Source organism: Ahaetulla prasina, chromosome 7 (assembly GCF_028640845.1).
Source record: "Ahaetulla prasina isolate Xishuangbanna chromosome 7, ASM2864084v1, whole genome shotgun sequence".
NCBI lineage: Eukaryota > Metazoa > Chordata > Lepidosauria > Squamata > Colubridae > Ahaetulla > Ahaetulla prasina.
Window position 1 is genome coordinate 70,334,776 of NC_080545.1, and position 15,228 is coordinate 70,350,003.

The window sequence follows — 15,228 nt, forward strand, 5'->3', positions numbered from 1 at the left end:
GGAAACCAGGTAATGGGATTGGCAGCGATTTGGTCTGATCCTGCAGGGTTCTTCTTATCACCTGATGCTCTCCTCTCTCTTTAAGAATTTAAAGGTGTTTCAAATACAATATTCATAATCTTTTTGTCTGTTTTATTCTATACTCCACAAAGAAAATATATACCAGTCTGGGTTCTTAAAAGATACGGGGGGGGGGGAGAGGGGGAGGAATAAAACAAAAATTGAGCAATAGTAGCTATCTGTTCTTTTCCCCCCCCAAAACAGACAGTGAAGAATAATTAGTATTGATTTTTCTTGCTTTTATTTCGTTTTGCTAATACACATAATGTGCTATATTTTTCTCTATTTCATTTTCACTGTCTTCTAGTTGAAGTTTGTTGCTCATCTAATTGTGATGTGACAATTGAATTTAGAGCATTAGGCAGGTTTGACTGGAGTGCAAATAAACGGGGGGGGGGGCAGAGGCGGGGAGATCCAGATATGCTTCTCTCCGAGCTCCTGGAAACCTATGGGAGAGATAATTTCAGGGATTGGGAGAAGAGGAGTGAAAATGGAAAAGGACAAGCAGGAAGGCTAATAGCCCCGCCCTTCCTGCTTCTGAGAGCTAGCTAGGACAATTATTCTCACTTACAGATGCTGGCGAAGAGGATCTAGGAAGTGAAAGATTCCCCTCACCCCCACCCCACCCCAATCTCCAATGCCTCCTCGGTTTTCCCGGCAGCACCCCGGGCAAAGAGGTAAGAGAGCTGTTCTTCAGCACCGCGGAGTGATCAGTGCAGGGGAGCTGTCCATTTCAGCACCACCACGTTAATGCAGTAGGTGGAGAGCGGAATTCACAAGGAAAGTGAGGCGAGAGACACCGACGGGCAGCGTATCCTGCAGCAAGCCTTCCTGGTTTCCTTATCTTCAGAAGCTTTGCAGAGAGGGGGCAGGAAGGGGAAATCCATCTCGAAAACCCATCTGGCAGAAATTCCCCTCTCCCCTGCCTAACTGTTAGCTACTACCACTCCAGAAGCTCACCATCTCAAAAAGAGAGAGAGAGTAACAACCACTTCTCTACCACTGCCTTGGAGGAAGAGCCATGGAAGGCAAATGTTCAGCACCTGTTCAGTTGAAAGCAAGGGCTTACAAGAAACTGGCAAGTCTGGCTTGGTGGTAAAAAGAAAAAAAGGAGAAGAAAAACAGGGTCAGAGAAGAAAAGAATTGAAACCAAAACCAGCAAACAGACAAAGTAAGGGGGGAAATCCAAGGAATATACACTGGGAAGAAAAGGATTGTTCATGGCGCAGGCTGCAGAGCTAAGCAAGAAGACTGAAGGTTGCATCTCTACTCTTACAGTCTCTAACTGTCTAGGTCCAGATAATGAGAGAGTGTGTTGAGAATGCTGCTTCGGTTGCCGCTGCTGCTGCTGCTGCTGCTACTGCTCCCCTGTTCACTGTGGAAGCCATCTCCAAATTAGCCATCACATATGGAAACTGGAGACCAGAATTTTAGAAAAAGGGATTAAGGCATCTCATTTTGGGGGGAGGGTTACCTATTTTCTTTCTTATTTTCTTTATAATATTATATAAAATATTAACAACTGGAACGTTTTTTTTCCTTTTGAAAATCAAGCCTCTTCTGTGTGATTTTTTTTTTCATTTACACTGATTCGGTGGGCTTTCTTACCTCTTTTTTTATATATAGATTCTCTCTATTGATCTCAAATAGTTAATAAGATTATCATTTCTTTTACTAACATTATACACACACACACATACACACACAAACAGCCCAAGAATCAGAAAGCAGTTGGGTATTTGTATAATGAAGAATTATGGGGCTCTTTGACAGAGGTGTTCAGATGCTTTTAACCACCGTTGGTGCTTTCGCTGCCTTCAGCCTCATGACCATAGCTGTGGGAACCGATTACTGGCTTTACTCCAGAGGGGTTTGCAAGATGAAAGGAACCGGAGATAATGAAACCAGCAAAAAGAATGAAGAAGTCATGACCCATTCTGGATTATGGAGAACCTGCTGCTTGGAAGGTATTTAAATCTAGATCTCTTCAATTCTTTCATCTTTCTTTTTCTCCCACCCCTATGCTCCCCATTCCACCATTTTCTCACTTCAATCCCAACCACAAAGAAAGCAGGGTGTTTGATTTAGTTACAGAAGAGAAACAGTCAAGTTGTCAATATAAGGCAGGCACGTTCCCATTATCCCCCCTCCCCCATCCCTCCATTTGTCTCCTTATACCCTGAATTGCTTGGTAATTTCTGGTTTCTGTTGAGTTCTTTTATAAAATGCAAGTCAAAAGTTGCATAATTGCAATGGGTTGTTGGGCTTATTAAAAAAACAGGAGGAAATAAGTGGTCTTCTTTTTTGAACTGGATTGATGAAGTCTGGGACAGGGAAACCAAAGAAAGAAAAGCAAACTTCCTATCTAGATGATTTTCTTTGCAGCCATTTATATTTTTAAAGTCATCCTCCAACTGTAGATTGTGTTATGTCTAGGCAGCTGTCTCATTTGGTAAGCTCAAATGTCCCTCATTGCCTTGGTCCAGAAGAGTTTCTTTTTTAAGAAGTGGGAGGGGGAGCTTTCATAATGGTCTCCAGGCAACCATCATATAGTTTGGGATAGATGTGGTTTTGTTTGCTCTCCTTTCTAGAACTTGGGGCTGATGAAGGGAATTTATACACTCAAATCTCCAAATGAACAAGTGGTGGAAACAGGAAGGGTGAACACCCTTTCTAACTCTTTCCTCTCCTCCTCCTCCTCTAGTGGGAAAGTGAAGGAGAACATGCCAAGTCTGCTCTCACCCGTAATATGCGCGGGATGGCAGCTGAAGAAGCCGCAGGCAGCTAGCTTCTGAAAAATCAGGCACTGGAAGAGAAGAGAATCAGTGTGCAAGAGATGTAGGGGTATTAGGGTACAAGAGATGATGATGATGATGATGATGATGATGATGATGATGATGATGATGTGGAGAATTATGGAGAGGAAAATCAAATGTTGACCGTTCAGATCCTCTGGAGAACAGGGGTGCTTGATAGATAGGAATTCCTAATACCCCGTGCTCTTTAAGATTAGAACTAGCATGGGGAAGGGGGTCAGAGTGGACACGCGTCTACAGGCTTGTGTTGTGTCCCCGCCTCAAAAGCGAGCTAGTCCTGATAATTGCCAGTGATGCCAGGGCTGAGAACGGGGAAACATACCCCCGCAAGATTGCAAGCGAGATCATCTGTAGAAGCAGGGAAAAAGAACATCAAATGTGCCGCCTAATAATCCCTCTTTTCTCTCGCCCCAGCTCACCATTCCCTAAAAAACAAAAATAAAAAAAAGGAAAGGGGAAAAGAGAAAGCAAACGCTGTTCTTTGGAAATGATTGTAGCCAGAAAAGAGAGCATCTTCCACCCTCTCCACCCCCCAACCCGCCCCGCGCGCCGTTCTTGGTGCAAATGGTTGAGTGATGGCAGAACATGTTTTGAATAGCTAAGTGACTTCATTGAGCGATGGTCTGTTTGACGCATACTGCATTTGGTGCCCTTTCTCTCTCCAAGCCGCTGCCTTTTAACATATTCTGCAGAGGACCTTCCGCCCGGGTATCTTCAAGCCAGGGGTAGGGGGTGGGGAAGCAAAAGCAGCCAATTAATCGAGGGTGTTTCAAATACACCCCCCGAGGGCGCGCGTCCACCTCTAGGGAAGTGAAATTATACGTTCCAATATTTATCCATCCAGCCAACCCGACAGCCTATCAGGCAGGCAGCCCGTTCCTTAACCGCGAAATGAAAGCGTGATGTGACCTCTTGGTGAAAGAATATCGTCCGCTAGAAAGCTCAAGAAAGGGGGCTTAGAGGAGGAGGACCGGAGGGGGCGAGAAAGGAGGAAAAGCCCCTTCTTCCTTCGGTGCCTTTCTCTGGCTTTAGGGATTTTTAGGCAGTTGGCTGATGGAGGGGAGAACTGGAAACAGTCGGGAAGGAGCCAAGCGACCCTTAGCAGAGAGATCGGGAGGGGGGAGGGGGCTGTCGCCGTATTTTGTGGTTGTGCGATTGCGCTTCTAGATCCTCGGGCACGTACCTCTGGCTCCAGGACATTTGGCGCGGAGCGGGGAGGTGAGGAGGCGGGGTGTCAAGAAGAAGAGCCGGGGGGCTTTCTCCTTTCGCCCGTTTTTGTAGGAGTCTCTCTTCTCCTCCCTCCCCCCCGCCCCGGCTTCTCCTCCTCCTCCTTTCCGTCCACTCCCCATCCCCACCCCTCCCCCATTCGCCTGGACTGTGATCGCCTGGAGATTTTTTTTTTTTAAAAAAAAGCAAAGACGTTTTAATTAAAAACCCTTAATTGTCCCCATCTCAAGAGGCGCCGCCTCACCAGCCTCTTGAAATCGGGGGGCTCGTTGTGCGTACGCCTGTTCTCAGCCGACTTCGGGCTCTTCATTCTAGCATAGCAAAATGGGTGTGAGATGTACGAGCAGCAGCCTTGGCTCGGGGCCTACCCGGTGCTTCCCCACTCCCCTGGACCGGGGAAATATTTTACATGCGTGCGACCGCAAGCCATCCCGCAAAGCCTTTGCAGCCCGGACCGAGGAGCAGCGAACGAGCCGAGCGTGGAAGCTGCTTTATTCGCAACTCTTCTTCCCTAACTCAGTTTCCTTAAGACCCTGGAAAATAAGCAAGCCGTAGTCCCCTCCGCCTGTTGCTGCCCATTCCCTAAAGCAGTGCCTAAGGAAAGTGTGCCCTACGCCAGCTCTCGGGTTCCGGAGCTTCTCTGCTTTTGACTTGCTCTTGTTCTGCGCAACTCACCTGAGATCCAAGTGGCTCTTCAGACCTACTTGCCCCAAAAGCTGAGATCTTAGTGGATCACAGACCTTATTATTCGCAAAGGGCTGGCCGCCCAGGACTGTTGGTCTTTCCTCAGCCCCTGGCCCCAGGAGAAAAGCCTTCTGGGTCTTTCTGATCTGTTGCCTTTCAATTCTGAGATAGCTCTCCACACACACTCCCTGAGAAATTCTTATGTTCCTTTCCACCCCAATTGAAGCTGATCACCAGGAAGAAAGAGGTCACTCAGTGGCTCTGCTTCCTGCCAAGGTTTGATTGATAAACTGTTTGGCTGGATTCATACAACATACTAGATCATACCAGTAGGCAGTGTGCTTTCAGAAACACAGAACTTGTCTTAGCATGTGTATGAACTAAACCATCATCTTAAATCACAATGTGATTTATGGTGAACATCAAAATTGTGCTTCATTAACCCAGATCTAGGCTTTAGCATATTGTGTGAACTTGGCTAATGTCTTTTTGTATAGTTGACCTGGTTTATATAATGCATACACATGTTAAATACATACCATGTGTTTCTGTGGTTTTGGATGAGCATGAAGCAAGTCACTTTTAGTCTGCAAATTCCGTGGTAGTTTAATGTGTTGTTTGAACCCAGATAATTGTGATTTTGAGTAAAAAATACTTCACTTTCATTGTGAATATCGGAAGGAATACTGAAATAACATCTTCAGACTGGAACTTGGTTTTTAAAAGTAGCTTTTGTTATAGAGTCTGTAGTTCCTGGCAAGAGGGATTTAGATCTTTTTAAATTTAATTTAGATTTCTGTGTTAAGGAAGAATCTGATTTTTCAAAAAAAAAGGATTGAATTCTTAGTAGAATAGAATAGAACAGAATTTTTTATTGGCCAAGTGTGATTGGACACACAAGGAATTTGTCTTGGTGCATATGCTCTCAGTGTACATAAAAGAAAAGATATCTTCATCAAGAATTCTAGGGTACAACACTTAATGATAGTCATAGGGTACAAATAAGCAATCAGGAAACAATATCAATATAAATTGTAAGGTTCCAAGCAACAAAGTTATAGTCATACAGTCATAAGTGGAAGGAGATGGGTGATGGGAATGATGAGAAGATTAATAGTAGTCCAGATTTAGTAAATAGTTTGACAGTGTTGAGGAAATTATTTGTTTAGCAGAGTGATGGCGTTCAGGAAAAAACTGTTCTTGTGTCTAGTTGTTCTGGTGTGCAGAATTATATATAAACCATACAGTAGAACCTCTGCCTACAATTTTATCCATAAGGAGAACATATTTCTATTTAAGTTATTCAAAATTATGTTGTATTTCCTTTTTGGGATCTGAATGTAACATACAGTATACATATTTGTATATAATGTTCTGATTCAGCACATGTGCTCCATGAAGGCAGGGTGCCCATATAGTTATTATTATGTTTAATAATATGGTCACACAGTCAGCCTTTTAGACTGGATTTGGCATAAAAAATCTACCTATTGAGTCCTTCCCAAGGACCTAGAATAGGCAGATGCTGTTGTCTAATTATCTTTCTGTCTATCACCATTTCTCTCTCTCTCTCTCTCTCATTATCTATCTTTATGGCAAGCATACTTAATATTCCTTCCCCCTCCTACTTTCCCCACAGCAGCAGCAATCTTATGAGGTGAGTTGGGCTGAGAAAAAGTGACTGCCCCAGAGTTACCCAGTCAGATTTCAAGCTTAAGCAAGCCTAGAATTCATACTCTCCTTTTTCTAGGCCAGCACCTATCCCATAAGCTGCTTGCTCAAAGATTGAAAAGAATGTTCAGGAATGCATAATTCACAGTGATGGAATTGCAATATTTAATGCCTTCGCTCATTTTTTTTCCTCCTAATCAAAAGTCAAAATTGTTTTTTCCATCTGTACATTCAAACACATCTTTGTATGAACATAGCATCATAGGAAGCTACCCAAACCCCATTCAAAATCATCAAACAGCTTTCTATTATGCTTTTTAGACAATTGTTTTTTCTAGCTCTACCTAGAGATACTGTTGATAAAGTCTGAGATCTTTGGCTTGTAAACCAAACTGAAACAGCAAACGTTTTTCTGCCAGATGTTGATAACTTTAGAATGGATATTCAATATTTGGAGAATAGTCATATTTTTGTAGCTAATAAGCTCTCTTCCTTCTGCCATGCCTGAAGGACAGAACGAGAACCATTCCGAGTTGAAGAAGTATCTGATTTAGAAACTCTTAGAAAAATAGGCTGATAATATGCCGAGGAAAAAATTATTTCAGAAGCAATTACCTTGATCTTTCAGGACAAGTTTGATCACAGCTCCTTATGAAAATATCTGAGGGGAAAATCTTTAAAAATTACTGATGTAATTTTGATTGCTGATTATAGATATGTAGAAAATACTCAGAGCTATTAACATCTATATCCATACATTATATGATCTTCTTACAAATGAAGATAGTTAGAATTGACTAGATAGGCAAGTTAAGAACTTACGTCTAAAGCAACCTTCAGTTCAACTATAACCTAAGAATCCAGGTAGGAATTCTAAGAATTGCAATCCCAACAATTCTGGAGGTCACTAGGTTGAAAAAGGTTACTACAGGGACTTACTTAGGTATAAGTTCAACTGTATTTGAGAAGCCTTATTTCAAGTAAGCTTTTAGCTTCTTGCTGTATAGCAGGTGTTTTTTTTTTTGCTGTAGCAGATTAATTTTCTGTGCTTGTTCTAGGAAAGGATCATTTCAGTTTTTAATTGCTCATTTGCATGTCAAGGAGATGAAATCTGCAGCCTTCCTTCTGCCACACTGTTTGTTCTTGCAGAAATTGTTTTCTTTCTTTCTCATGGCTATTTCTCACTAGTTATTATCTATTGTTTTTGTTTAATGCTAGATCTGAGCTTCTCATAAGTAGAAACTAACGAAGTCCCCTTCTAAAGAGATCCAGAAATAAGAAAAGAAGGACAACTTTTTGCCTTTGGAAGCACATAGCAATAAATGTGGAGGGTGTTTTTTTTTCCTGGTTAAAGGCTTTGTCATGTCATTGCTATCAAAGAAAGATTGGTTACTGAGACCCTGTATATAAGCAGAGGACAGAAAGAACATCTACTAAGAGGAAATATGGGAGATGTAAAGCAAGTTAGACATCACAGGTGGGTTGCCTAGAGTGATGACAAGAAGCTGAATGCAAAATCTGGAGTTGGAAAGAAATGCCATCTAGGAAATTGTTTTTTTTGAAAAATACTAACAAACTCCCTGCTTCCCTTTTGCAGGAAATTTTGACCATGACAAAACTCAGTTCTGGTCAGAAACTGGGATAGAAGGCAGACAGCTGTTAGCTAGCTTCTTTTTCCCTTTTCTCACATTACTGAGGCCAAACCCCTATTATTCAGTTTCAGTCTCTCATCCTTTTCTCTTCATCTCTTGCATCTGTCATCTGTGTTTTACACAGAGAGACACATACATACACAGAGGCCCCTATGGAAGTCTGCCACTGCCCTTCAGCCTCAGTCGGTTCTCGGTTTTCCAATTGCTTTCCTATTAATCGTTCATCAGCCTTTTTGTCTGATAGACACCAGTTGTAACTGGTGACGGGCATGCTGTTCCAGTTTTGTAACCTGCTGTGCTTGGCTTCCTCAGTTTTGCCATTCCCAAACACCTGCAAATAGTGCTAAGACTTGCACAGCTTTGCTCTTGCACATCCAGGCGGATTTATAATACAACCTGCTGTTCCAGCCTGAGATCTCCTTGGAGCACAACATTCTCAGCTGCTGTGGATGAAGGCAGGATGGTTGTAACTTTGCTGCATACAGCACTGTGTTGCACACAGAGCAGCAAGCCACTGCTGAGCACACTGTGCACACCAATGGCTTGTTGTCCAGATGCAGTGGAGATTGAGGAGATGTAGTTCAGTCATGCTGTGCAGATATGAAGTCCAGTGGTTGACATTCCCAGTTAAAACAATGTTCTTCAACATCAGGACTGATTTGACGAGCTGCTGTTAGAGCTGCGGCCTAGATGAACAAGCCCTCTCTCCTGCAGGAGAATAAGCTTGTTTGCAGAAGAGCTGTTGTATTTTCCGTCATTCTCCAAAAAACGCCTGATGGTTGAGAAAAGACAGAGCTTCTTTTGAAAAACTGAAGTGGAGGTACTAGATTTTTGTCAGCTTGATGATCATCTGCACATCCAGTGCTTGATTTGATTTTATGAACAGCTCTTACTTCTGTAGACTGGTTTGAAGGGTAGAGAGAAACCATTACAGTGCAACATAACCAGAGCATATAAAACATTCGCTAGATCAATTCTTGCATACAGCTCACCTGTCTGGAACCCATACCACATTTCAGACATCAATACAATTGAACGTGTCCAGAAATATTTTACAAGAAGAGTTCTCCACTCCTCTGAATACAACAAAATACCTTATGCCACCAGACTTGAAATCCTGTGTTTAGAAAACTTAGAACTCCGCCGCTTCCGACAGGACCTGTGTTTAACTTATAGAATCATCTATTGCAATGTCCTTCCTGTTGAAGACTACTTCAGCGTCAATTGCAACAATACAAGAGCAAACAATAGATTTAAACTTAATGTAAACCGCTTCAATCTTGATTGCAGAAAATATGACTTCTGTAACAGAGTTGTTAATGCTTGGAACACACTACCTGACTCTGTGGTCTCTTCTCAAAATCCCAAAAGCTTTAACCAAAAACTGTCTACCATTGTCCTCACCCCATTTCTAAGAGGTCTGTAAGGGGCGTGCATGAGAGCACAAACGTGCCTATCGTTCCTGTCCTATTATTCCCTTTCATTATATCTAATTAATATAGTTATTGCATACTTATGCTCATATATATGCTTATATATTATATAGTTGTTACATGTCAATGCTTATATATACTGTTGTGACAAAATAAATAAATAAAATAAAAACATGCAATCCTCAAAAGATTGACCGTACAAAGAAAAAATTTAAGAAAAAGTCTTTCACTGCACAAGTTAAAATCCTGAAATGTACCACCCTAACAAGTGTGTGAGGTTAAGATAGGAAAGGGGAGGTCAAAGCTATGTTGTAGTAGCGCCACCACCAACAACAACACTCTCGACAATACTGGGTGAAAAATAATGGACGCTTTCTAATATTTTCAGGAATGCTGAAGGACACTCTCTTTGATAACCTCTCTTGTTTTTCGCTGCCTTGTGTTCCTGATTCAACCATCTTCTCTCTTTGTCTGTCTGTCTCTCTCTCTCTCTCTTTCCCTCCCTCCCTCCATCTCTTTATTTATACACACGTGTGCGCGCGCGCGCACACACACACACACACACACACACACCCCAGGGGTGCTGTTCAGCAGGTTCTCACAGGTTCTGGAGAACAGGTAGTGGAAATTTTGCGTAGTTCGGAGAACCGGCAAATACCACCTCTGGCTGGCCCCAGAGTGGGGTGGGAATGGAGATTTTGCAATATCCTTTCCCCAGGAGTGGGGAGGGAATGGGGATTTTGCAGTATCCTTCTGCTGCCATGCCCACCAAGACACACCACACCCACCAAGCCACGGCCACAGAACCGGTAGTAAAAAAAATTGAATTCCACCACTTTCTCCCTCTCTCTCTCTCTCTCTCTCTCTCTCTCTCTCTCTCTCTCACACACACACACACACACACACACACACACACACAGACAGACAGACACACACACACAAACACACGATTTTACTATGAACTAAGGCAATACATTTCCAAATCTCAGAGTACTGAAGTATTTGCCTCAACATGTTGCTGTTGTTGCTGTTAACCAGTAAATTACCAACCCAATTACCAACCCAATGTGTAATGGATCTAATTTCATAGAGATCTTGTCCAGATCTAAACTACTCTTGCATCATTGCTGAATGGTCCACATACACCTTTTTCAAAGGAAAATGGTGCTTTATATGTCTTCCTTCTTTTCTTTCTTCAAGGCAATGAAAATGAATTGATAGATTATGGAACATTTTTAAAACACGCATCTAGTGAAGTTAAGGAGAATGCTCTTTAAACTCCAGCCCATCTTACTCCAATATATAAACATTTTACAGCAAGGTTTTGAATGAAGGAAATGAAGAGGGGGACAGTTATATTAGAGTCCTTTGAGTTTTTCCCCCTCTTTAATGCATGCCTTTAAAATGACCTGGAAATCCCACAGCTGAAGGCTAAACTGGGAATTGAAAGCAGCCAGAAAAAAACAATGGCAAAACATTTTTATACTGTGGACAAGAAAGTGGTTTTTTAAGTGGTTGAGCATAACTTGGGGGAAATTATGTCTTTACTTTCACTTAATAGAAAGACCAACCCCCCTTCCCTCCCTGCCTTCTACAACTTCATTCCTCCATCTACATTTTTATCTCTTTGCTGCTTTTCTTAAACCCCTTTTCTTTATTCTTTTGTATCTGTGTTGGCTATTTATACTTTTGTATTCAGCTCCATGACAACTTTCTTTTATCCTCATCTTCTATCATTATTCTGTAGACTTTCCATCTCACAGTTTCTCACTATTGGTGCCTCTATCTCTTTCAATGAACTCTTTTCTTTGTTATTATGACACTTCTTGCTATTGTTCACACCTTGTTTAAAATTGCTTTTTTGATGCCTATCTTCTCAGCCTGAGTCCTTTTTCTTTCTTTCTTGAAACCGAGAAATAGAGGAGCTGCTTTTGCTCGTAAGGATAAGGGGAAGCTATCTCACGCATGTCTATGCACTGCCACACACACTTCCTTTTCTAAGCTCATGGCTTCCACTTCTACCACTTCTGAGAAGAAATTGGACCTAGACCTTTTTCCTCATTGTGTCCTTGTAGGATACCCCTTGTATCTTATATCTGGTGGCCACTAATTAATATATAGGCTGCAAGAAAATATGACAAATACAGCTGGGTAGACATTTACCTTTGCTGCTTCAGTTACACAATCCCACCTTCTCAAAATCTGATCCATTCTAGATAAATAAAACACATGGATAGTTGGCTGGGAATTATGGGAACTGTCATGCCCATTTGAATGTACCAAGGAGGGTGTCAACACTGAAGTGAACCTGGCAGAAGCCATTTTTTCCGTTCGCCATTGCCAGATACTGTGGGAGGTTGGTGACGGAAGGAATGCACTACTAGACACAACACAAGGCTTTACCCTGAGAACCAAGGTCATCTCCCTGGCAGGAGGAGGAGAGAAGTGCCTGAGAAAGCTGCCAACTAAGCTAATTGGCCAACGTGACAAATGAGGGGGGAGGGTTGTTGCTGGTTTGAACTATGCTGAAACCACGGGAAAGAGTCAAAGTTGGCTTTACACTAAGTGTGCCGATATGGTGTGTCCAATAAAGAAACTCTTTTAGGAAAGCGAAAGCCTTGGAGTTCTGATTTGCTTGATTTGCTTCATTAGTCGGAACCTTGACAAGGGGATAATGAAACCATTGTTTTAGAAGGCACCATATGCACTCCTTTGAAACAAAGCTTTGCTAGCATTTGCATTTGGCAATAACAAGAGAGAGAGAGAGAGAGAGAGAGAGACAATATATGTCCCAAACCATTCAGAAGTTGTAGTTGGCTAAACAGCCTTTTCTCCTTATATGTATAGACCTATTTATGTTTACATGAATATAGGATCGTGTTCTCAAATTTGTATTTGCACAGTCATTTATGTTCCATGTTATCAGTGCCACACACAGCTTTATCTTGAATTAACTTCCTTTGTAATAGTAATTGGTTTGTATTGCAGCAAGTCTAAAAGATTCCTGAATACAGTAATTCAGTGGTTCTTAACCTTTTCCTCACTATGGACCCCTTTTAAATATCTTTTGTGGTCATGGACCACTCAAGATTTAACTCAAGATTTAAATCATAATATTTCTTTAAGCCTCTGTGGACCCCCTGTGATGACATCGCAGCGCCCCCCCCCCAAGCATCAGCGGACCACAGTTTGAGAAGCACTGCAGTAATTGACTGACTTAGCACTTTGGTCATGTCCAGTCAATGTTTCCCAGAGAAGAAGCAGATGTGAGATAATGTCAAGAAGCAAAACTTTAGTATCATTTTGTGCATGAAGTTCTTAATGCAGAAATTCCTAAAATAAATAGCAAGTTGTTCAAAGTTTCATTCTTCTGATGGAAAATGTCTACTTTAACTTTTGTTCACAATGATTATTTGTGATTATTTGTGATACATGACAACCTTTCTGATACAATACATTTGTGATACATGACAACCTTTCTGGTGCTAGGATTTTTATGTGCAATGCAAATGTCTCTATAACATCTTCCTATGATGAGATGCACAAAATACTGGGAAGGGTCTTGATCATTCTTCTTTAGTGGTTCTTGGTAGTAAGATCAGGAATTGCTAACCTTAAAAAAAAAAGCAATCAAGACACAGAACCTATCAGCTAATGAAATTTGACAGGAATGCAGCTATATCTATCTATAATTCATATCTGGATTAACCATATATTTAAAATTAAATGATGAATCAGAGACAATAGTGGATTGCTTTATTGAATTTTTAATATAGTAGCGGCTTTAGTGTAGTGGCATGCTGTTGTGTTTATTTATATCTTTTATTGTTTCTGTTGTAGTTTTTTAATTGTTATAGCTATCCAGAGTCACATTGGTATGATGGACAGCTATAGAAATCTGACAAATAAATGAGATGTCAATTTCCTCATGTTGGCAGAAAGACAGAGAGACATTTAAACCAGAGGTGGTATTCAGCAGGTTCTAACCAGTTCTGGAGAACTGGTAGCGGAAATTTTGAGTAGTTTGGAGAACCTGTAAATACCACCTCTGACTGGCCCCGCTCCTCAACTATTCTCTGCCTCGTGAGTCCCAGCTGATCAGGAGGAAATGGGGATTTTTGCAGTAACCTTCCCCTGGAGTGGGGAGGGAATAGAGATTTTACAGTATCCTTCCCCTGCCATGCCCACCAGCCACGCCCACCAAGCCACGCCCACCAAGCCATGCCATGCCCACCAAGCCACGCCCACAGAACCGATAGTGAAAAATTTTGAATCCCACCACTGATTTAAATCAAGTGATATTAGGAACTGCCTTCTACAATATATGTGCCTTTGACTTGCTCCAAGATAATAACTAGGAATCAACCAGAGAAAAACTTTGTCAATTGTTTGGCAGTTCATAAAAGAGGAAGCCGTCATGGCCTTTTTCTACACCTTGTTACTTTTCTATGTAAACTTCTCTTTTTCCCAATTGCCATGTTGGCATTGAGGCAGTTTTCTTCACGCTGATTCTCTGCCTTCTCTGTACAACAAGAAACTCTGGTAACAAATATTGACCCATTGAAACCAGCACTAAAAAAAAATAAGAAGGGCAAAAGGGCATACTTTATACATCTCAGGTTTGCAGGAGTGCAAAGGTAATAATTTATGCAAAATAATAGGTTTGTAAAAGGACAGATTAAGCGAAACAAAAAAATCTCAAACTAATCTAAGGGGACTAAGCAAACTCAATCCTGTTAGTGAGGAGGGACAGTGGAATAGCCTGCTTGTATATAGTCAATTTGGATCACTGAATAATTATAATTACATAACTATCATGAAGTGATTGTGAAGTTTTACTGAGAATCCATTTTTATTTTGATATTCTATAATATATGTATTTGTTACCCTCCTAGACTATGCTGCTGTTCTTAATTATCTCAACTGAGCAATATGTGTCTATGGAGAGTCTCAGTCATTCAGGTCAAGATTGTCCCAAAGGCGCTTTTTCAAGAGGCAACTGGACTTTCTGTTTTTTTCTTTGAAGATGTTTCGCTTCTCATCCAAGAAGCTGAAGAAGCTCCTTTGCCTCTTGAAAAAGCACCTTTGGGATAAGCAATATGTGCCTCTTCAGATATGCATTACTTATCTTGCTGAATTACAGTTGTTCTTTGTTCAGACCATTATAGGAATGTTTGGAGTTGTAGTTCACAAACATCTGGAGGGTCATATATTGGTCTTCTCTGTCAGACAGTAACATTCTTTAACATGGTCACCTCCTGATATTTTCAGTTCCTAGCCTACATAGCCATGATTGGGCAAGGCTGTAACAAACCAACATTTCAGAGAATGAAGGTAGAATGGCTCTTTGAAATTGTTACTTCTCCAGGATTTATCTTGGGAACTTGCTGAAGTTAAGTGAGTAAGTAATTGATTATGTGGCATCAAGTCACTGTTGACTCTTAGTGACTACATAGATAGATTTTAGGTCTTCCAATGGAACATTCATTGCCACTTTAAGTGAATCAATCCAGTTGGCTGTTTGTCTTCATCTTCTTTTCCTTCTGCCTTGTCCAGCATTCAATTCTTCTCCAGAAAGCTAGGTTTTCACATAATGCAGCTAATGTAAGATAACTGGAGCCTGATCATTTGTGCCTCAACTGAAAACTGCTTGATGATCCATTTCTTTTTTCGGTTGTCCACAAT

At 41.4% G+C, this 15,228-nt stretch overlaps 1 protein-coding gene across 1 annotated transcript in view; it reads left to right on the forward strand.

The window, feature by feature from the left end:
- Nucleotides 1-1,816: 1,816 nt before the first annotated feature.
- CACNG2 (calcium voltage-gated channel auxiliary subunit gamma 2) overlaps nucleotides 1,817-15,228 on the forward strand; it is a 171,685-nt gene continuing 158,273 nt past the window's right edge. Inside the window, exon 1 of the mRNA XM_058191775.1 lies at nucleotides 1,817-2,027. Coding sequence (XP_058047758.1) covers nucleotides 1,817-2,027 — 211 coding nt within the window. The remainder of the gene's footprint in view (nucleotides 2,028-15,228) is intronic.